The 23,615-nt window shown below is 47.7% G+C and overlaps 1 protein-coding gene and 1 long non-coding RNA gene across 5 annotated transcripts in view; one reads left to right on the forward strand and one right to left on the reverse strand.

Annotated features, from left to right (window-relative positions):
• Nucleotides 1-23,615, reverse strand: part of MCC (MCC regulator of WNT signaling pathway) — a 392,983-nt gene that overhangs the window by 32,193 nt on the left and 337,175 nt on the right. For all 4 annotated transcript variants that reach the window (XM_027605212.2, XM_027605213.2, XM_027605214.2 and 1 more), the window contains 6 exons: nucleotides 18,131-18,277; nucleotides 17,072-17,161; nucleotides 15,822-15,970; nucleotides 11,004-11,144; nucleotides 7,635-7,738; nucleotides 4,339-4,522 (listed from right to left, as the gene is read on the reverse strand). In XM_027605212.2, coding sequence (XP_027461013.2) covers nucleotides 4,339-4,522; nucleotides 7,635-7,738; nucleotides 11,004-11,144; nucleotides 15,822-15,970; nucleotides 17,072-17,161; nucleotides 18,131-18,277 — 815 coding nt within the window. The remainder of the gene's footprint in view (nucleotides 1-4,338; nucleotides 4,523-7,634; nucleotides 7,739-11,003; nucleotides 11,145-15,821; nucleotides 15,971-17,071; nucleotides 17,162-18,130; nucleotides 18,278-23,615) is intronic.
• LOC113928913 lies at nucleotides 14,279-15,983 on the forward strand. Its single transcript, XR_003522005.1, has 3 exons — nucleotides 14,279-14,409; nucleotides 14,574-14,642; nucleotides 15,873-15,983. It is a non-coding gene; the product is annotated as an uncharacterized LOC113928913 (long non-coding RNA).

A 23,615-nucleotide genomic window follows, 5' to 3' on the forward strand; every position in this document is an offset into this window, starting at 1 on the left:
TTATATGAAGAAAAATTATCTAACAAAATACAGGGAAAATCCGTTGCCAGATAACTGAAGTCCTCAAAACCTGCCTGGTTCCAGAAAGCTCCCAAGAACTTAGCTGAAAGGCAAAATGAGAAACATTCTATTTCCACAGCCATTTATAAAGGTGTCCTTATAACAGTGTTGGAAATGAGACCTCTCTCAACCAAACATTAACCTTTTCCTCATTCAGTCACGGGTAACATACCAAGATATCAACAATTAGGAGGTAGAAAGCAAAGTATTAAGGGTGTTTTTTGCCCAGAGATCAGCCAAATCGAAAAAATCTATACTACCCAGTTTTAGCAAGGGTGTGGAGGAAGAGGAGAATAACTTGATCACATATGGAGGGCTATTTTATATTGGAAACAATCGTTTTTGGGCCAGCAAATTCTGTTTCTTTGAGTTTCCCACAGAAATTGCACACAAGAAGGATAGGTGTGCGGTCAAGGACGGTGGCTCTAACGGTTAATAGTGAAAAGGTGGGTAGAAATGTCCAACAAGAGGAAGCCGCTAGACTACATGATGGACTGCCATCCAATGTGAGTGGGCAGCTACTGACAGATATGAATGCCACATGGGAAAAAAAAAAGGGTCAGCCAAGGGCATAAACAAAGGAAAAAATGGACAGGTACATCTGTGGAAATATATCCCAAACTGTTTGTAGTGTGCTTTCCATGTGAGGGTCCTCCCATGGAGAATTTGATATGATGCTTGGATTTTAATTATCTAGTTCTACAATGATCATGTAATTCTGGGGCACCTGGGTGCTGCAGTCGGTTAAGAGTCTGCCTTCAGCTCAGGTCACGATCCTGGGGTCCTGGGATCGAGCCCTGCATCGGGCTCCCTGCTCAGTGGGGAGCCTGCTTCTCCCTCTGCCTCTCCCCCTGCTCATGCTTTCTCTCTCTCTCAAATAAATAAATAAAATCTTAAAAAAAATGATCATGTAATTCTTTTGAAATCAGGTAGTTTTTTAAAGGCATTTCAGCTCTCTACCTAGTTTTCACAGAGCCTAAAAGATAAATGACAGAGACATTTGAGCAGCAGGCCTGAGCACCATGCTGTCATGTTGGGGAATGTGTCTGCGCTGGACTTTAGAATCTACTAGCGCTTCTAAGCATTAATCCCAAGGACTTTGGATGGACTCTCCTGACACTTGGGATGAGAAAGCAACTCCCTTCTTCAGAGGGACGTGAAGATTACAGTTACAACAGCCATATCTGGTCTCTCACTCCCTGAAGCTTGCCGATGGTGGTGGCCCCGGCCTTTCCTAATGGGCCGGCCATTCTAATCCCATCCAGCCCTTCAAAGGACAGGGTTCCACTGTCATCCACCCTCCTTTCTGCTCCAGTGAGACTTCACCTAAGAAGACAAACTTAAAAGGTGAAAGGTGGGCATCCTGAGTTCCACTGCCCTTATTCCACTTTGGGGGTGAATGGTCAGCCAGGCGGAACCCTGACGCCCGGAAGGTGCCCGGCGGCTCACCCGCGAGCCCGCAATCACCGGATTCCCACGGCTCACCGTGATCCCGACCCAACGGCGGGACAGGAGGAACGCAGCTCTAGTCTCCACTAGAGCAGACCTGCTGAGGCTTATTCTGTCTTGGCCACATGTCCTTCCGTAGATTTAGATCAATGACTGTGTTTCCATGGAATGAACTGAAATTGTGATGCTGGACAGGAAGGGTGGGCTTGATTAAGGATTCCCTATTCCCACCTCAACAATTTAGTCCACTGGCCTCTCTGTTGTGAGAGGCTGATAAAGCTATCCAGGCTGTCAATATTACCTAGTTCCTCTGTCCATTAAGACAATGATAACTCCTGATGAGGCTATGGTTCAATTTTTCAAAAGTGAAACAGCAGCGTCTCTGGGCTCCTGCCAACAGTCAGCTGATAGGCTGGCTACCATTTTTATTCTCCTTGCTGGGAACTGCTCTTCTGCTGCTCCTTTCCCAAACCATGACCCTCCTGTCATCAGGGGCCGTTCGTCCGTTGCCAGAAAGGCATCTGGAGACCTGACACTCAGCGTTCCTTTCCTGAGACCTTGAGGAACAGCGGACTCTGATTAGGATTCTCTGCACCAGCTGGTGACAGTGGGAGGAAAGGGGGCTATGGAGCCATGTAAAGCTCCGACACAGAAAACTCCCATTTCTTTCTCCCCTAAACGTGACATGGGGGGGATGTCTGAGCTGGAATGGCAAGATTTACACACAAAATTAGTCATTGTAATTATGGAAAGGGTTGGTGGTTTGGGACGTTTTTTCAGAGCCCACATGTCGCTTCAAGTAGTCTGGTTGTGTCAGGACCAAAGAATGTGGTGTGGTGTGCCACACGAACGGTCTGTGTGTGGTGCTTTCGTGCCCACCCTGGCTACTCGCACTTGGGTGGGAGGGTGAAAATGAATTTTTAAGGACAATGGAGTGAAATCTGAATTAAAGTCCTGGTACTTTGATGGAGGACCCATTTGAGACTGAAATTAGTTCAAGGGCCATTCTTTTGTGAGATCATCCTTAAAAATAAAGATCATGTCCTGAATTGATCTCACCCTGCGTTAATATATCACCAAAAAGTGAAATTTCTCTGAGAAAGCTGTCTCAGAATCAAGGCTCACCTATACATTAAGGTATTTCTAACAAGCGTTCAAGACCAGGATCTTCCCTAAATGGATGGTGAGAGTTCTTACTTTTGACAGACTCCAAATCTGTCTCTGATTTGGATTAAAACAAAATTATTTTGGGGGTGGGGAGGTGTGAGCAAAAGATGTGTAACACGTTCCTTAGAAGCTACTGAAACAGCATATATTCCCTGTCAACTTGCTTCTCCTGTTCACTAATTCAACAGAACAGTATCACTGACAACACGAGGACTACGTTTCTACTCTAAACGAACAAGGAAATTACAGATCATACCCATCTGGGAAAGTCATTAAGAAGAGCAACTGCTTTCTGTGTTAAGCAGAAGAATGTGGTTTTAAGAAAAAAATAAATTATAATCTCTGTTTCACTGAATAAGACGATTGGTGCGCTGGAGTCAAATGCAACTAACTCCCTTGAGATGGTGGGCACCTGGCCAACTCCGTTTCTGGGAATGGCCCCTCTCCTGAGGCCCCAGGTCCAGGGCAGGTAAATGGAGGCACTCAGGCAGATGGCTGGGTCTTGCCAGTTGAGAGAGAGATGACAATGTTAAGTTGCTTTCAGGCACCAAGGAAACATCAGTATTTCTCCTTTGACTCTTGAGATTCCATCTAGCCTTATGTGGTTCTTGTCACTTGATCTGCAAGTGGGCGCTGTTTTTTAACGTCATGATATCCAACCTGTTGTAGTGGCAAGAATAATATGCTTGGTGCCAAAGTGCTGGGGCTCAGTCCTGATTCCCCTCTATCAGCCGTGAGACCTTATTGAGCCAAGTCACTTACAGATCTCTGAGCTGAGGCTTTCTCACCTGTGCGAATGGGGTAAAGTCACCCTTCCTGTCTTTTGTGATTTGGCTACCATACGAAAATCTGTAACAAAGTACTTTCTAGACCGAGAACTGATATATAAAGGGAAGGCATTCATGGTTTTAGGGCTTCGGTGGTAAGATATGAGAAGATCGCTAGCAGAGGCTTCATTCTGACCCTCTCCCCCCTTCTGCAAGAATCCAACAACTTCAGCAAATTATGCTTAGCCAGGTCTTCACTGCTTTCCTCCCCATCTTTTTCACGTACCCACTGAAGTTTTCTAGATTCACAGACACAGAACCTGAACTCAGGTTCGTCACTGAGCGTCTGCTGAGTACCTGCTATGAATTTGGCATCACTCTGCGGAGCAAAAGAGATGGGAAAAGAGGAAGCTATTGCCCAAGAAAAGCTTACAAAGGACAGAGGCCTGAGGAGGAGGGGGCAGAGAATGGAGCCTGGAAATAGGATGCGGTGTGGGTCGTGGGTGCTTAGGGACCGTTTGCAGCAAATGGGCCTCACGCTACCCCAAATACTCTCAGAAATCAAAAACTATGAAGAAATGGCGAACAGAACAAAGCGGGGGAGAGAGCACCAGACAGAAAGGGAGGTTCGGGCTCCATCTTCAGGTTCCACCTTCTTAAGCAAACGTCCCCTTCTCTCTGGGCTGTGGTTCCCACACTGGCCACGGCAGGCCCTTCCCAGCTCTCCCATGCCGATGCCCCGACCCCCCGGACAGAGCAGGCTACAGGCACGGGGACAATGCTGTCCTCATCCATGCCTCACAGTCTCCGACAGCTGGGCCACCACATGTCAAGCCTGGTGAGCAGACCACACATGGACACACGTCCATCTGGTGGCAGAAGGGCTGAGAATTACCTGGTGTGGCTGTTGGAGGACAGGCTCTCCCAGGGCTGCACGCTGCAGCCGGCCACAGCAAAGGCGCCCCCGCAGCTGCCGTCCAGCTTCATGAGCAGGGCCTTGGCCGCATTCTCAGCTGTCTTCCGGCAGTCGTGAGCGCGCTTGAGCATCTGAGTGATGTTTTCATCCCCTGACTGGTCTCCTATGTTGCAAAGAGGCCAAAGGATTAATCAACACAGTTCTACACGAGACAAGCCTGGGAGTGCGGTCGGATCATCGGTTCTTCGTTACTCAGGGCAGAGGTGGCCCGGTGGGGAGAGAAACTAGCAGTGGATGGCCAATGAAGAGACCCATGTGCAGGGGCTGGGCACCGTCACTTAGAGACTATATGGAGCAAGGCATGTCTCTGCTCTGGGCTCTACTGACCCTATCGATGAAGGGCTGGCAGGGCGATCTCTGAGGTCTGTCTCTAGCGCTAACATGCTATGATTTTCTAATTATTCAGGCTCCTGACTTCTCCCACTCAGTTGCAATCTACCGCTTGGCCATTCTTTCCTGCGGTGGCACTTTCTCATGAACGAGGACCAAACTGTGCCCTGCACACATCCAGAGCTTTGCTTAGATCTTTGGGTAGGCAAGAGAAACACACCGAAGAGTTAAAATGAGAACTTGAGATGGGCAATGTCTTTTCTGTAGCTATCCCTGACTTTCCTGTCTCCGCTGGGACACTGTCACTGGTGAGCCCCGATGCCTCCAGAAATCAGGTACCTGGGCTGGAGCGAGACCTCAGGAGTGGTTGGCACCCACACAGAGCCAGACGGCGACTCTCTGGTCGAAAATGTTCACGGTCTTGTTGTGTTCTAAAAACCATACTGGCCCAACAAGTCACCAGTTTGCTGCCTCCTCAGCCTACATCCCTAGTCTTCCAGATGCTTTCAAATGGAACCATATGCCGAAGCCGAAGACACCAAAATGGTAAATGCAGAACCGGCTGATGTGAACAGGTGTGGGGGTGATACACTCCGGGTCCTCCCATCCTCTGAGCCCACTGCTGAGGCCCTAAGACACTCCTCCAGCTTCCCACGGCAGTTTGAAAACCACTGGTTTAAGTCATCTAGAATGAGTGCAACGAATGCCTGTGCCATCAACAAGAAACGGAAAAAACCACCGGGGCTGGTACTGGGGGTAATGTCATCAACCAGTACTTGCTCAGCAGAATGGCAGGTCCACCGCTGCCGTCAGCGGAATGGAAGGGAGATTTAACAGGGAGCTGCTCCAGGTAAGCCAACTCACAGCTTTACGGAGAGTGGGGAAGAAGTGTGGGGGCCTCCGTCCTGCAGGCTGAGCTTCCCTGGGCCCCCTGCGGCCATGTCTCTGACAGCTTTCATGTCTGACTTTCTTCCTTCCTTTCTCCCATCAGTCCGTCCTTTCTTCCTTCCACAAACGAGGTATATCTTACATCTGTCTCACCAACTGACTGCTCTTCGAATTCTGTGCTGAAGAAGGCATGGTAATACTGACTGGCTCATTCTATAAATATATCATGAGCTACCCAGGATTATGTTAATGCAAAGCATTTCATTATTGATTTTAAGTATTTTAAATGCAGATTTATATAAGCCCTTCCAGCTCCTACCAAGAAACTGCGCCAAGTAGAGACAAGCCTAATGAAAGGTGCCTTTCCAGGGCAGGATGGTTTAAAGACATTGTCTGATGATACAAACTGGAAATAAGAGGACTGATTTTTTTCCCCTTTAATTGATCATTTTCCTTAATACATATATTAAAAAAGAAAAACTTGACAGCTGGCCAGATCATTTTAGGATCTGTTTAATATGAGGTATAAAGTTTTATGGTTTAGTGGAAAGACCCTGAAAAATGAGGTTTCTAATGGAAATGCTGGCAGAGTTTCTACTTCTGGGGCGGGATGTTAATTCTGTTTTAAAAGAGAGAGAGAGAGAGAGAGGGAGAGGAGGGTGGTCACCATACAAACGGAGGCCTGCTCCTTTGCCTCATAACTTAGATATGAAGCAGGAAATTAATGCTCAGGATACTTCCTTTCCTTGAGATTTGCTCAGATTCTTGTCCAGGTCAAAACTGAAGGAGGAAACACCTGTGAGTGGTCAGTGCCCAAGCTTGACCCCAGGGGAGGGGGAGGGGCAGGAGCTGGTGAGAACAGCGGGGGTGGGGGGGTGAGGGGTTGGGGCTGCAGTCCGCAGGGGCCCTGATGCAGACATTCTTCACAAGATGCCTCCTGGAAGGGCGGCCCCAGTGGAGGTTCCCAGCCCTGGCCGAGAAGCCCGTCCCGCCTGGCAGATGGCCTGGGCCCGTGGCCGGGGACTCCTGGTTTGCCCACCTGCCCAGGTTCGGCCCTGGAGTTAAACAGTTTTCTGTGTACCTGTCGGTGCTTCTCCAAAGAAGCTACTGTTCTAAAGCGGAGGCTGAGGGAGCATCCAGGCCTCGGCACTGAGCTATGGCAACCTCTCTCCCTTGATCTCTCTTCCCTCCTAAGCACTATTTCTCCTGTGTCCTCCTCACACTACAGTTAAGGCCCAGAGCATAAGCACAGGCCAAGTTTTAGCAAATACTGCTAACCAGGATGACACAATTGTGTCTTTTTCAATTATATACGTCTTCCAGTTACTCAAAATTGAGGGGTCACTGTAGGGGGCGGTACAGATCTGAGGTACAGAGCGGGCCAACAGGACACATGCCCCCAGGGCGGGGGAGGCGAGTGGGTCAGTGGACCGCTCCGTTCCCCCACAGGGCTGGGCTCTGCGCTCCGCGGATAGCCCCCTGCAGTGGACAGCAGGGTGAGAAACCACTTCCTCTGTGTTCACAAGGCACCCGGAGACCAGACAGGGGGAGCCCATGCCTCAAAACCGCCCAAAAGAACAAACCTGAGGCCAGGCAGCCAACAGAAGCAGCGAGTCTCCGCAAAGGCCACGTGGGCAGCAAAGGGACCCTTAACAATCAGCATCCCAGAGAGGCTGTGGGAAAGTTGGTCCCTTTCATCACAAACCGTGGGCCTCCTGCTCCATCTGGTCCTACTGTTGGCCCGGGAGAGTATGTTTCCTAAGAGGCCTTGTTTGTTTTAACTTGCCCGTAATTCTGTTTCCACTCCAGTTCTTACTGCATTCAACATAAACAATTTACTCACTCAGTCATGAGGAAGAAACGAAAAACACACTTGACAAGCGAATTTTGTGTCGTCGGGAGGTGTTCCGATGCCAACAGCGAAATGGGGGGACCATGGAGCAAGGGAGGCAGGGGACGAGAAGGCAGAGGGAGGGAGGAACTCGGGCCACACTCACCAGGGGAGGAGCCCACGCCGGCCGCCCGGAACTGCCCCAGGATGAGGCTCTGCTCGCTCTCGGCCAGTGCCAGGAGGAGTTCGTAGGCTTCTATGCACTGCTCACTGGGACAGAAGCACAGGGTACCCTCAGTTCTGGCAGAGGACGGTGGGCCTCCTCAGGGCAGCACTGTGCCCCCAGGGAAGCAGCTCCAATCTCGCTGTCCATGTAAGTGAGGAAATACCCGAAAATATTCCTGCATAAAGCCAAGGGCTTGCTGCTCTGCTATGTTGCCCACCCCCCCCCCTTTTTTACTTAACTTAAACTTTTACTTTAAACTAGGATCTAGGGGTGCCTGGGTGGCTCAGTCTGTTAAGCATCCAACTCTTGATTTTGGCTAAGGGTGGTGAGATCGAGCCCCGTGTAGCGCCTGCTTGGGATTCTCTCCCTGTCCTTCTGCCACTCCCCACCCCCCCTCGCACCCAAGTGCATGTCCTCTCGCTCTAAAAACAAATACATACTTGAACTAGGATGCAGAAAAATACAAGGGAAGCAATGAAAGTGGAAGAGTTAAGTTTAATGCCTCTTTAACAACTGGCTAAAAAGGAAAGGTAATATGCCTATGGTAGCCAGCTTCCACGATGGCCCCCACTGATCCCATATGCTGGTATCCGCACCCTTGTGTTACCTCCTTCTGCACTGTACCAGAGTTGGTCTATGCAACGAAAAGGATATGGGATGTCACTTCCAAGATGAGGTTATTTAAAAGCATCGTGACTTCCATCTTGGTCACTCTCTCTCTCTCCCTTCACTTTCTCTCTTGGATCATCGTCTGTAGAGAAGGCCAGCTGCCACGTCTTAAAGACTCTCGAGCAGCCCCATGGAGAGACCCATGTGGTGAGGAGCTAAGGCTTCCAGCCAACAGTGAGTGAAGGACTGAGGACTCCACCAAACAGCTGTGTGAATAAGCCTTCCTAGAAGCACATCAGCCAGCTCTGGTTAAGGTTTCAGATGACACAGCCCTGGCTGACCGCTTGAGCAGGACCTCCTAAGAGACTCCGAGCTGGAATGCAACCCAGAGAAGTCACTCCCAGCTTCCTGACCCTAGAAACTGTGCCACAAGAAATAGTTACACAATAATTGGTAGAAAGAAAGAAGGCCCCAGAAAGAAGACTATTTTGACCTAGACCTGTAGTAGCCCCTAGCCACATGTGGCTATTTAAAGTAAAAAGAATTTAAGTTAAGTTAAATGAAAAATTCAGTTCCTCTGTTGCGAAAGCCATATATCGAATGTTTAAGAGCCACATGTGGCTAGCAGTTACCATACTGGACAGCACAGATAGGTAACAGGTCCGTCATCACAGAAAGTTCTGTCAGATGCTTGTAAAGTTGCCCCTTGAAACACTTACGAAATCTCTGACAAATGTGAATTTCTAAGAGGAAGAAATCAGTCTCTCTTCTTCATGCCTGTCATCACTGGACACACCAGGTATAGGATCTAGGAGGGACCCCTTCCCCACTGCCACGTGTGACCCACAGGGACCCACGTCAGCACAGGAAGCAGAGTGTGTGCGTAATGCCTGAGTAGTCCAGGACAAGATGCCGGCAGTGCAGAAATTTCCCTGCTAAGCAAATAACCGATTAGCTTCTCTCAGCTAAGCAGGGGAAATGTTGCTTTACTCAACATTTAGTCAACAGACCATCTGTTTGTCTATTGTCTCACTTTCATCTTCTTTCACTAAGAGATAAGGAAAAGGGCCCCATCACTAGCCCCGGGTGTTGGCCGCTCCTCTTTTCATGGGTAGTCCATCTTTCAGGTTAGAGATCCTGCGACATTGCTTCATCCACACAGATCAAAGGCAGACTGCAGAACAGCCTGTTTCAAGAGTTATCGCAGGTGGATTATTTGCTTGCTTTGGTGTGTCTGTAAACTAGCATGACTGTGCTCTAGCTTTGGTCTCATGTGTTTTGTTCTTTTTTTAAAGATTTTATTTATTTTGACAGAGAGACAGCAAGAGAGGGAACACAAGCAGGGGGAGCAGCAGAGAGAGGGAGAAGCAGGCCTCCTGCCGAGCAAGGAGCCTGATGCGGGGCCAGATTCCAGGACCCCCCCTGGGATCATGACCTAAGCCAAAGGCAGACACTTAATGACTGAGCCACCCAGGCACCCCTCATGTGTTTTGTTTTTTTAAGTAGGCTCCACGCCCAGTGTAGAGCCCAACATGGGGCTTGAACTCACAACCCTGAGATCAAGACCTGAGCTGAGGTCAAGAGTCGGATGCTTAACTGATTAAGCCACCCAGGCGCCCCTGGTCTCATAGGTTTTGGGGTTTGATTTTGTTTTGTGAAGAAACCAAGTTTCTTAAAGTTTCTTAAAACATATTGATCTTTTCAGAGAATGCTAAGAATAAAGTACGGTCACTACTCTGGGATCTTGGCAAATATGCCTAAGTGGCGCCACTAATAAAATAAACCCCTGAAAACAATAATGCATAGCTTTGTAGCTATGAAACAAATAGTAACTTAAAAACAGATAAATTCCAAAGCTGATGAAGCTGAAAAAAAGTGGAACATTCATATACCACTTGCTTACCAATGAATGAACTGCAGTCATTTAAATTGGCTTGTTTTTATGGGAAAAAACTGGGAGCGTGCCTGAAGAGCCACAAAAATATTCATATCCTTTGACCTATTAATTCCTGCTTTGGAGATTTTATTCCAAGGGAAATATCCAAAAGAATGAAGGTGTTATCTGTATTACATTATTCACCAAAAAATTATTTTTAATATCCTAAGTCTGCAAAAGTCTAAATGTCTTTTAGAGAAATGAGTAAACAAAACAACAATATATAAACTTGATCCAGGGGATACAGCCATTCAAAATGCAGGTAGACCCTTAAGCAACATTACAAAACCACCATAAACTGAAGAAACAGAATGTCCTAGATTTATAATGATATAAAATATATAGGACAATGAAAAAAGACTGGAAAGAGCGAATGGATATATAAATATGAAAATATTCTGAGTGATATTACTTGAAGAAAATAATATTTAAGTTGAACATGCTAGCAGAAACACCTCAATTTTCCGACACCATACTCATTACTCTTATTTTCTTAATTGCCACATGGTGCTAATGGATTTTCGGTATGTATCACATTAGTATTTGCTGGTCCAACCCCCTCCATATGTGTTCTAAAGGCCTGGTTTCTACTTTGAGGCAGGTTACTGTGGATGCATTTCTAAATTAAACCCCTCCCCCACCTCACGCACGCGCATGCAGGGCCTGCATCTCCCTATACCTGTACCATACCTGTACTGTACCTGTACTGCACCTGTACTACACCTGTACTGTACCTGTACTGCACCTGTACACCTGTACTATACCTGTACTGCAGGGCCAGCCGCAGCGCCGTGGCATTGGACTCATACTTTCCCACCAGCATGCTCATCCTCTCGGCGTTGCTTTTGCATTCCTCCAGCGTTATGGTCAGGAGGTCATTTTGGGATTTGAGGTGCTCGATGCGGCTACAAAGGAAGAAAAATCTCTTTTCACGATTTCACATGAGGATTACAATTCATTTGCCGATAGCTGAGCCATCTAATCTAGATCCAGGCCAGACACGCGTGTTAGGGTGTGAGCTTGTCAGCGGTTTTAGCAAACGTAACTGACGTGAATAATAAAGGAAGCAACCCTAAGTATGAGAATCACTAAATTCTGTGTGACCTGGAAATACACACAGGCCCCCTGGTTACTTCCAACCCAGCCGGCAACACACTATGTGCCGGGTACCGTGTGAGGTGCTGAGGATGCACCCGGGAAAGGAGCCAGCCACGTGACCTCAGGCCCTCAGAGAGGTAGGACAGGTGCACTTCAATAAGCCACCCTCCACGGGGACAAACAAGAAGCAGTGCCACAGTAATAGCTACTCTTTGTCAAACCCCTACTCAATAACCCACTGTGGCCCTTTGAATTAAGTATGATTATCCCCATTCTCAGAAGAGCAAGTAGAGGCACTGAAGGGTTAAGCGCCTTCAGGCAGTCTGACCTCAGATCCTGTGCTCTTAGCCACTCACTACAGAGCAGAAGCAACAGATGGATCAGGGAGTAAGAAACTGTCCCTAAGGGCCTCTGAATGGGCGGTGGACAGGAACTGTGGATTGTGTCCGAAACTCCTTCCAAGCTGGACAGTCCCACAACTGCTGGCTGCAGGCAGGGCAGGCGGCAGGGACCTCATGCTTTATAGGACTCAGGACTCTAAATTCAGGTCAAATGAGTTTATGGCAAAGTCAGAAAAGCATAAGCCTTCAGCTTCTCTGTTTTCTGCCCTGGGACAGAGGCCCTGGATGCAATGATTCATTTCGCATGCACACACCCATTTATAGTACTCTGACCACCAAGTCTTAAAGACACACAGGGTTTCACACATACACAATGCAAGTGACTCTTAAAATGGTAAGGGGCTTGCAAGCCATTTGCCTTGAGGACCAATCTTAGGACCACGTGTTTTAGAACAGAATGTGGAGACGCTCACCCACATGGGAGATGTCTGGTGAGCGTGTAATTAAAACCACCATGAGGTTTTGGCAACTCCAAGCTTGATGCAATGTAAGGTGTTACAAGAACATACTTTTCTGTTCTTGTTGACATGAAGACTTCCTGAAACAGTCACCGCTCTCATCAACACTCCATCTTGCTCCAGTTCGGTCCCCACTAAGTAGATGAAACTCTTTAGGCAGCTCACAGACCTCCTCGTGACCGATCCCATCTTAGGGGTCTTCTCAGGCAGCACCCCACCAACAGGCTACCCCTTCCTTCTGGAAATGTTCTGTCTCCCTTGGGGCATGACAGGTTCTCTACTGGTTTTCTTCCTGCCTCGAAGGTCATTTCTTCTGCCTCCTTTGTTGGCTCCTCGTTCTCTGTGAACTCTGTGGGGGCTGGCGCTCCATCGGGACTCAGTCCCGGCTACCCCCCTCCGTCAGCACTCCCCCTGCTCCCCCGGGTGATTTTTATCCAGTCCCGTGACTTTAACAGGCATTTACGCTCCTCGGCTCCCAAATTTCTTTAGCCCAGACCTCTCTTCTGAGTGCTTATCTCACATCTCCAGCTGTTTCCTGATATTTCCATGTGGATGTCACACCAGCACCTCAAATTTAACATTACCAAATGCGACTCTGGATTTTCCCCCAAACCTGTCCTTCCCTATCTTCTCCATCTCAGTAAACGCTACCACCATCCACCCAGCAATACATGGGAGACACGTGAGAATCTTCTTTGAGACTGTCCCTTCCTCTTACATCCAGATCTAGTCCAACTGCGGTTTCCACTGATTCTACCACCAAACACCCTGACCCCCACCTCCTCACATCACCTCCACCTTGGCCACATCGGGCCACTACACTCATTGCTCTGCTTCTACTCTTGCCCTCCTTCCATTCTTCACACCTGAGTCAGCTCTCAGAATTTAAATCAGATCTGTTCTTCTGCTACATAAAAAAACCAACCAACCAACCAACCAACCAAAGAAACCAAACCCTTTAACGACTTCCAACGACACTTAGAATAAAGAGCAAACTTGGTCCACGGCCTCAAACTTCATACCCACCAGGCCCTGCCAACTCCACCACCTTACTGTGACTACTTTTCATTCACTCCATTTCAGTTCCATTGGCCTTGGGACAGTTCCCACTTCACGTCAACCTCCTTTTCCGCCTTAAGGTTGTCAACTGCTCCGTAAAACTCTTAAGTTTGTCATATGGCTGCTTCCTTTTCCCCTTAAAATCGCAACTTAAAGCCACCTCTTCAGAGATGCCTTCCCTGGCTACCTATCTAAAATCAATGTCTCCTGGGGGCACCTGGGTAGTTCTATCGGCTGAGCATCTGACTCTTGATCTGTGAGTTCGAGCTCTGCATTGGGCTCCATGTTGGATGTGGAGCCCTACTTAATAATCAACCCCACCCCCTGCCACCGCCCCTACGTTATCACAGTGCTCTGTTTACTGGAAGTTTTCTTATGATCTCCTTTGGTTGTTTCTTGTACAGCTCCCCAAACAGAACAGAAGCTCCATGAGAGACAGGGACCTTGTCTCTCTTACTTTCCTTTGCTTGACAAATAGCTGAGCACAGAGTAGGTACTTAAAACAGATTTGTTAAGTCAGGAAACTCTTCTGAGGAGGTATGACCCCCCCACCCCACACACAATCAAAAAGCTAAGGGCTCTCATTCTGGGGGGTGTAACAAGACCTCCAACTTTGAGGTAGGTAGTTAATAACAAACATGAGGACATAATAGTAGACTATTTCTAAGGTTATTCCCGCATTCTAGTTGTAGCTTCGGCCATAGGGAAAACACTGGAGGGGAAGTTCAAGGGCAGGGGTAGAATTCCAGCTGAGCTATTTAACAGCTCTGGACTCAAAGCAAGTTGCTCAACATCGAAGCCTTTGTTTTCTCATTTGCAAAATGGGACTGTTCTGCCCTCCCAAGTTGAAGATTAAGTGGTTGTGAGAACCCTTTGTAAACTGTGAAACACCATAGTAACGTGAGCTACAAGCACCAAATGCTTCCCCTTTCTTTGGTGTCTCCTAGGTGTGCAGAAGGAGGAGAAAGGAACCTCCCCCAAGTTCAACCACAAAGCAGGCTTGTTAAGTCCCAGAATCTGTGGAGAGGAGATCCTCACTCACAGAGGGCTCCTGAAGGCCTCTGACTTCATTAAATTGCAAAGGGCATATCTGATTCAATTCTTAAGCAGCCCCCGGCCTGGTACAGAGAGGACGGCTTCTTTATTGCTACAAGGTAATCATCAGGATTGTCACTCTTAAGTATTTTGGATTTAATAAGGGAACCATTTAATTTCCAGATTTGAAATGACCTAGATTGCTGCGTTTCCTTAGTCCTCAAGCACTATATTAAACAGCTTCAAATCAGGGAGGACTGATATGGTAATTCAATTTATTCAGGTTTGCCAGACACCAGGGGCACGGCATTCGGCAACCGTGGAGGGGGACCGGCATCCACATTTCTTCCTGGTGAGTTCACGAGCCTTTCAAATTCTTACTATGCTCTCCCACTGAAGATTGGTGGGTCAAGGCAGCCACGCCACACTTGGAGATAGGATTCAGTAGTGCGCTCTGCCCTTGCAGGACCCATTCTGAGGCAGTGGTTTACCAGGACTTGGCCCTGGTCCTTCTTTGCTTTTTCAGCAACTCTCATCGCTGGGATGACCTACAAGCCAGGCTTTGCCAAGAGGCATGAGTGCAAACTCTAACTATCTCTGTTGTGAGATTTGGGAAGAATCCATAAAACTGGAAAAATTTTCTAAGTAGGACACTTAGAGCTACTTAGAAATTGATTCTAAGTAGGACTAAGTGGGATACAACGCAGGGACGGAGGGTTGTGTACTTTCGCAAAGAACATAAGTAAAAATTAGGCAACCCTCCGGAGGAGCAGGGAGGGCTAGACCAGCATGCCTGGTCAATCCCAGAATGCCTCGATCAGACCGCTTTTGCTGGTTCCTGATAGCTCCAGGCGCCCCTAGGATGGTGACTCAACATTCCAGAGCTGCTCTCCGTGGTTCCTGGCAGCACAGGCCTGCACGCTTGGTAGCCGGTTTGTCTTTCTGACCTACTTGTCATTCAATACGAACAGCTCCCAGGACTTGCTACATAATTTGCAAGGCCCGGTGCAAAATGAAAAGGTGGAGCCCTGCTTCATAAATTATTAAGAATTTATTTTTATTTTTTCAAGATTCTATCCGTTTATTTGACACAGAGAGCACACAAGCAGGTGTAGCTGCAGAGGGAGAGGGAGAAGCAGGGTCCCTGCTGAGCAGGGAGCCCAAATTGGGGCTCGATTCTAGGACCCCGGGATCAGGACCCGAGCTGAAGGCAGATGCTTAATCAGCGGAGCCCCCCAGGCTCCCCAAGAAATTAAAATGGTGACAGTAGAGCAGTAAAGTGGGGGAGCCTTCCAAATACGAGGCTTGTGCATTTGAACACACAGGTCACACAACGCCCATGAAGCCAGCCCCGACTGCGGTAAGCGATCTTCTGCTGAACAAGAAGGTGGGAACTTCCCGCCCACCAGGCTGACAGCATCCCCCTATGTCACAGTTCCTAAGCCAATTTGAATTGATCTTTGAAAGGGAAAGGAGGGCAGCTCCCCAGCCCTGCAACACTGCTGCTCAAATACATAGGATTTCTCCTTACCTATTCAACCGTTCTGTTTCCACCTCAAACTCTCTAATTTTGCTTTCCGAGATGGCAGATCCGTGTGAGTAGAGTGTTTGGAAGATCTCCTGGATGTTGGAGCAGTCCTGAAGAGAGTGGGCCAGGTGTTCCGCCACACTGCTGGATACCTGTACAGGTGAGCACAAATCCCGCTCTAGACAGTGGTCGCTTTAGGGACCAGTCCTCAGGCATGACTTTGCATGCGGAAGAATCTACAGCCGATATTCCTCGACAATCAGGCACCAGAAGATGGTGACCCTGATTTTTCTCAGTCTGTATAACACGATTCTATGATCAAAAACTAACTACTGTGAAAATAGTACATAAACAGGATCAAAACACAGCTGTATCCTCCAGGCATGTGCTGCTGGGCAGCAGACCTGGGGGAGCATGCCTCTTTAGAATTCCTCAACTTTTGGATATTGGACAGAGTCTGGACCCCCTTCCCCTTCCTGAGCCCCCTGCCCCTACCCCCAGGCCCTTGTCTCTGTTTGCTGCAGCTGAAGAGCAGCCGGCTCCTTTATTTTCACAGTCTGGCTTTGGCACCGAATCTGGACGCAGGCAAATTTTCTCAGCGCAAAATTCTAAATTAGGGCTTTAAAAGTACTGTTCAGGCTTTCCCCACCCCTGGGGATCAAATAGCTGGCTCTCTCAGCCTCATCGTCAATCCTAAAAAAATATACCTTAGGGAACTAAAACTACTCCCTTTTCACCATCCATCAGCTCTTACGGCCCCGAGGGGTTTGTAGGCTCTCCAGATGAAAACCCTGGTACTAAGCGAGAAGGTTCCGGTGTCTCTCAGCATTGGGCCACACTTCAAAGGCAGCATTCACCCTCACTGGAGAACACGTTCCCTTTTAAGAGGCATGTGCGAAAGGTAAAATTCTTTCAGAGCTCCCTGACCTACTCGGTCTCTGGGGTAGCAGGGTGATAAAGAGCAGGTACTTTAAGACTTTCATCTCCATCACCAGTAACTAGACCTAAATCATTTCTTTCTGACAGTTTGCAGGTAGAGAAAGAGAGAAACTCCCTTATAGCTGAAGAAGTAATTCCCAGATCAGGAAACCACTGTACCCTTTAATCTGGTCCTCTGGAAGGAAATGGGGTATGATTTGTTTTATAATTAACTTGTTTACGGGAGGTGAACTTGGGAAGTTCTGTCATCTATGATCTGCCATCTGTATAGCCCTACTGGGCACTCTCTTGCCTTGCTTCTCACAAACACTCACCCCAATGCTACTGATTTCTGATCCCAGGACTGGCCGATCCGATGACGAAGACTCGGACCTGGTCTTCGATAGCTTCACCCTCTCAGCAATCTAGAAAAACAAAAAATTATCGAAAAATGACACATCACTCTCCAGATAAACCGTCGAGACTGTGCTTATATAGGGCTACTGTTTAGTCATGGCACCTGAACCGATGCATCAATTTCCTAAAAATAACTCACTCATCCAGTTTTTCCACCATCTGCTTCACCCAGGGTTTTCCACCCTCAGCACTTGTGACATCTTGGGTTGGATATTCTTTGTTGTAGAGGGCTATTCTGTGCCCTGTGGGATGGTTAGCAGCACCCCTGGCTTCTAGCCGCAAGATGCCACTAGCACTCTAGCGGTGACCATCAGAACTGTCTCCAGACATTGCCCAATATCCCTTGGCGGGGGGGGGGGGGGCGGGACAGAATCACTTCTAGTTGAGAAACAATGGTTTGACCCCACTTATTCAACTTGATGGTTGAGAACCCACCCCTCTGCAGAGACCGGTAGCCTCCCAGGGAAGAGCGCATGTGCCATTGTTACAGTCCCTCGGGGGAAGACTCAGCATATGTGCAGGGGTGGGGCCGCTCCTCTAACTGCCTTGGCCTGTCCAGCAGAATCTATTTTTCTGCAGCCAGGGCTGTTGGTCCTATGAGAAGGGCGATCACTGGTCCATTACTCAGGGTCCCCTCCTGGGCTGAATCTCAGTCCTCCAGAGCAACTATCCATCCACCCCTCACTATGGTAGAACCTGACAAAACATCTCACTTTTCACAACGACTGGTCAGCTGTGACCTGCTCCCGCTGGCTGATTAAGGAGAGCTGGCATCCAGGTCACAGCCAAGACAGACAAAACTACCAGCGGGTTATCTCTCCCTGCAGCCCCAGTGTAGGAGGCCAGCAAGAGACTTGAGGGAAGCACCTCGGGGCCCTGTGAGCTCATCCCAGGCCTGCACAGTGGCCATGCTTAGTAGAGGCTGGTGCGGATTCCAGATAAAAGAGCAGGCTTCCCTCCCATCCCTGGGCGCTCACCTTGGCAATGGGAATGTCATTGCTGCTGCTGCTTGTGCTCAGCTCCCCAGTGCTGGGGTTAACTGGGCGGTTGGCAGAAGTGAGGCGGCCAGGGCTGGAGGGCCCTGTGGCCTGCACGCTCTGTAGTCGCGTTTGAAGCTCTCGAACCTGAAATAATAATGCAAACTTTAGACACAGTTGGTGGCTTCCCTGGCCAAGGAGCAAAGTAGCCAGATGGCTTGGTTTTCATTTCCATGAAGAGATTAGCTTCACTGAAAACCTAACTAAAGCTAACTTGGTTGAGTCCACATAAAAGTTTGTTGTATTCTTAACTAGACCTGCCACTGGCTGGCCATCATGTTTTTCACAGGTATGATCTAAAAATGTTTTCTAAGGCTTTGAAGGCTTCCAGCAGAGGAGGAAGGACCATCTTTAAAGAATGTTTGTTCATTCTGCCTCATGGGCCTGAACGTGTTGGGCATTACAGATGGAGAACCTGGGATGAAATCACCACTTGCCTGGAACTCAAAGCTCAGAGGAAGAGAGAACAAATCATTTCAATGCAAGCGCACATTAATGCTGTAAATATCCACCTAGGGTGCTGTAGAAAGCTGAAAAGGGGAAGAATGTACCTCCATCTCAAGTTGACAGGGAAGGAGGGGATGGTGCTTGAACAGAGTCTTGTAAGTGACCAGATCGCAATGGAAAAGATGAGGAGGGGCCGGCTCTGATGGGGGTGTTGAGCAAGCTGGGGGTGGGGGAACAGCTTGCACGAGAACACAGGCGTCAGGATGACACACTGTACTGGAAGAACTGCACGGTGTGGAAGAGCCAAAGGCACCAGCAAGGAGGGGAGGCTAAGGGCAAGACACAGATGCACCTGCAGCTTTTCCCCCAAGAGACTTCAAGGTGGGATTATCCAGGGGACAGCGGAAAGGAACATCTAAACAGTCTTTCTGCATAAAAGAGAAACACAGGGTCCTTTGAATTACATTTAGAACACACATTTACCTACACAGAATTTAAATGTCCAGACTTTCTTCTCTATGGTTATGGCTCAGTGATTTCCAAAGTGAGAAGTATTCCAAGTAAGTGAAAATAACTGAGAGAAATTGGTCTGATGACCTGGATCACAGTTTTGTCATCAGGTACAGTGTCTACCTTGAAGGGCAAACTGACTACAGCACCCAAGCGTCCCTACAAATGGGCACCAGGTCCTGCTGGGAAGAATTAGCTTCAGGACATCCAAGTCAGGGCTTTCCAAACTTGTCAGTGCACCAGAATGTCCAGGAGGCTTGTGAAAGAGCCCAGAGTCCCATCCCCAGGGATTCTGATTTGGTAGGTGGAATCTGCATATCTAATAGGCTCCCAGGATCTGCAGATGCTCCCAGTTGGGGACTCACACCCTGAGTCCTAAGGGACTCCTGGGGCCACACAGCACTTTAGTCCCAGAGACAGGAGGAATGCAACCACATCCTTGACACCAAACCCTTCTCCAAAAGCGACTGGAAAGCTTTTCATATTAAATATCTTGGATGTCTCCATCCTGCTAAATTGGGAACCAAAAGTAATTGAAATTTCAATAATTCATCAACATATTAGAAGCCAAAATAGGAATAATCCCTCAGAGCGAATTGCATTCAATGGTGTAACAGCTAAAAAGTGCCTCACGCTCTGCTGCAGCTTCCAGTAACGGGGGGTTGACGGAAACATGGGTCATCCTCATAACACACCAGACACAGGGCAGACCTCAAAATAGTTTAAAGAGCAGAAAAACACATGCTTGTTAAAGCCAAAGGGTATTGCTGGTGAGAGCTGACAGGCCTTATTCTGGACTGGTGGCATGGCAAAAAGGGGGCCTGCTTTCCCATCAAGCTGCTTCCTGGCACCCGGGAAACCTCCCTGATGGAGATCAGGGATTTCCACTGCTACTGCTATCAAAGTCTGATGAGGTCCTGAATAACTGACAATGTTAACACCACTCCAAAATCTAAAGAGTATCCGAATCATTTACAGAATAATCCATGGTCGGTTCCTACAATGCCAAGTGGCCTATTCACCTTACTTTAAAATATATAAATAAATTGTCTTGGGCAATTTACTAAAAGTGCATTAAAACTACCCATGTTATTGAAAAAAAGTTTCTTCTTCTACATGTCCACTGTGGAAAATTTAGATGGCACTGAAAAATAAAAACAGAGAAGGTACCTAATACTCTTTCTTCCTATCTCTCCACGCTTGTTTGTGCACAGGCATGCATGCTTAAAATGATTTCTAAATCTAAATATCCATTTTCATTTAAAAAGTGTTAGGCCTGGAGAATGCCTTTGAAAACTACAGAATGATAAACATGTTTATTTTTGGTCTACGCTTTATCATTTAATGGTGATTGTTAGGCAGTGAAAAAAATCCAGCTAAAGGGAGTGGAGTGAGCTTGTCATGAAGATAGACAGCCAGCTGGATTAAATAGCCTTCTCTCTTTTCTTGATTTGGAGGTGGGGGGGGTCTTAATTAATTTAAATGAATAAATGCACAGAAATGAAGGCTACAGGCAATTTGCTGCTTCAGCTTAGGTGAAGCCTGGGAGAAGGGAGAGACACAGCTGTGACCGTCTTCATTCCTATTCTTACCCACTCTAGCAGGTTGCATCATGCCCTTCACTGCCCCCCTCCCCCAAAAGACAGCTTAAAGTTCTAAACCCACAGTACCTGTGAATGTGACCTCATTTTGGAATACGGTCTTTGTAGATATGATTAAATTAAGACTCTCAGGATGAGATCATCCTGGATTTAGGGTGGGTCTTAAATCTAATGACTTGTATCCTTGTAAGAAAAAGGAGAGGGAAATTTAAGACACAGAGGTACATGAGGCACCTGGCTGGCTCAGTTGGTGGAGCATGTGACTCTTGATCTTGAGGTTGTGAGTTTGAGCTCCACCTTGAGTGTAGAGATTACCTAAGGGGGGTGGGGGGGGAACAGAGGCACAGAGAAAAGGGCCAAGTAAAAATGGAGGCTGAGATTGGCCTCAAGTCAAAGAATTGCGGGACCTACCAGAAGCTGGAAAGTCAAGAAAGGATTCTCCTCCAGAGCCCTTGGAGGAAGCGCAGCCCTGCCAACACCTTGACTGCGTGGACTCCAGAACTGTGAGAGAATAAATTTCTGTTGTTTTAAGCCACTGAGTTTGGGATAATTAAATAATATACCTGCATTCACAGAAAATATTTTATTAAAGAAAATACATTTGTCTCTACAAAATACGTGGTTCGGAGTCAGAGGGTAGCCAGGAATCACAGCTACCCAAAACAAGGAATCAATACTTGTAGGAAGGTCATTCATCACCCTTTCCAGGCCTTCTCAATTGGAGTTCGGCAACAAAACACAGAACGTGATTTGAGTGGCCAGTTTCTGATTTCTCCTGAAGTGAGCACGTAGCCAGTCCTCATCTAGATGCCCTGAAAAGAAGTCAGTCTGCTGCAGGGGTGCCTGGGTGGCTCAGTCGGGTAAGTGTCCGACTCTTGATTTCGGCTGTTATGATCGCAGGTGGTGAGACTGAGCCCCACGTTGGGCTCCACGCTGAGCCTGGAGCCTACTTATGATTCTATTCCTCTTCCTCCGCCACTCCCCACGCCCACTCATGCACATATGCTTTCTCTCTCTCTCTCAGAAAAAAAAAAAAAAAAAAGGAGTCACTCTCTTGCATATATTGGAAACAAGATATAAAATTCTTGTTTTGTAGGGGCTTGGAGTCGAGCCAAACACTGCAATGTGAATGCACTCTGAAAAGGGCTATCAACAGGAGCGTCCAAGTCTAAAAGAAACATTTCCTCTGCCTTGCCACAGTGGGAAACACTGGGATTCGATCCTGGAGGTCACGTAGTTGTTCACCAAGCAAATAAAAAGGAAAAGGCAAACAGAGGCAGGGTGGAGCAAGCTGGGGAGGACTCTGAAAGGTTCAAGTAAGGAAATGACGTTAAAATGCCAGAACTCTGCATTTCTCATTTATAACTTAATGACTCTCAAAGGGAGTAAAGGGTCCTATAAAAAAGAAAATCATTTGAGGGGCGCCTGGGTGGCTCAGTTGGTTAAGCGTCTGCCTTCGGCTCAAGTCATGATCCCAGGGTCCTGGGATCAAGTCCCGCATCGGGCTCCCTGCTCAGCGGGGAGCCTGCCTCTCCCCTGCCTGCCGCTCCCCCTGCTTGTGCTTGCGCACTCTCTCTCACTCAAGCTCCCTGTGTAAAAAAAAAAAAAAAAAAAAAAAAAAAAAATCAATCTTTAAAAAAATCATTTGATTAGAAAAGAGAATGAACTGAAATGAGCAAGAAAAAGGGGGTGAGTCGAGAGAGATGATGAGCCTCCAACACAGCGAAATGGGAGCAAAAATGGTAAAATACACCCTAGAGCAGCGTCGCCCAACGACTTCCGGGAACAGTGATGCTGTTCCACAGCTGCTCTGGCCTCACGTGGCTACTGAGAATTTGCAGTGTGCCTACTAGACCCAAGGAACTGAATTTTTAATTGTATTCTATTTTAGTCCATTTGAATTCAAATATAAATATAAATAGATGTGTGTAGCCAGTAGCTACTGTAATGGCCAGTGCAGTTCTGGAACTATTCAAGGAAGTTCAAACACACACACACACACACACACACACACACACACACACACACACACACACGGAAGTTCAAACACACACACACACACACACACACACACGGAAGTTCAAACACACACACACACACACACACGGAAGTTCAAACACACACACACACACGGAAGTTCAAACACACACACACACACACACACACACACACACACACACACACACACACACACACACACACACACACACACACACACACACACACCCCCAAACTGGTGGCCATGATTCAGTGAACCAGGGCACTACTCGGCACAATGGGGAAAACGTAAGAAGGAGCACTTTCCAGAGAGAAGTAAAGATGCTAGCTTTGGACATGCTGAATTTGAGGAAACCATGGAGTATGTGAGTGAGGATATTCAGTCAGCAGTTGGAAATATAACCTAAGGGAAGGAGATCAGAACTGGGTATACCATTTAAGAATTTTGTGTGTGGATAAGGCTGCCCGGGGAAGAGGCAAGGCACTAGGGGCAGAACCTAGTGGGGGTGGGGGGGGAAGGAGAGCCCACACACAACCAGGTGAACTAAAGGATCAACGGAGGACAGATGAGACCGTGATTTTGCTCCAGGAGAGAAGGGAAAGAGGTGAGGCGAGGCCATAAGAAAGGTGTTTGCAGATGGCAGAGAGAGGGTGAGTAACAGAACGGCCCCCATCTGATGGTTTGTTTCTCTAAGAGGAAAGAGCTGAGGTCCTCTGCCAGGAGCCAGGGAGGGAATAACAGATGTCAGAAACGAGGGAGGAAGCTGAATGAGGACCACAAAAGAAAAAAAAGAGGAAAAAATAAAAAGCTTACATAGCAGCACTGAGAACTCAGCAAAGCTCTTTCATTCAAGACAGTAGACTGAGTA

The sequence above is a fragment of the Zalophus californianus genome, chromosome 5 (assembly GCF_009762305.2).
Source record: "Zalophus californianus isolate mZalCal1 chromosome 5, mZalCal1.pri.v2, whole genome shotgun sequence".
NCBI lineage: Eukaryota > Metazoa > Chordata > Mammalia > Carnivora > Otariidae > Zalophus > Zalophus californianus.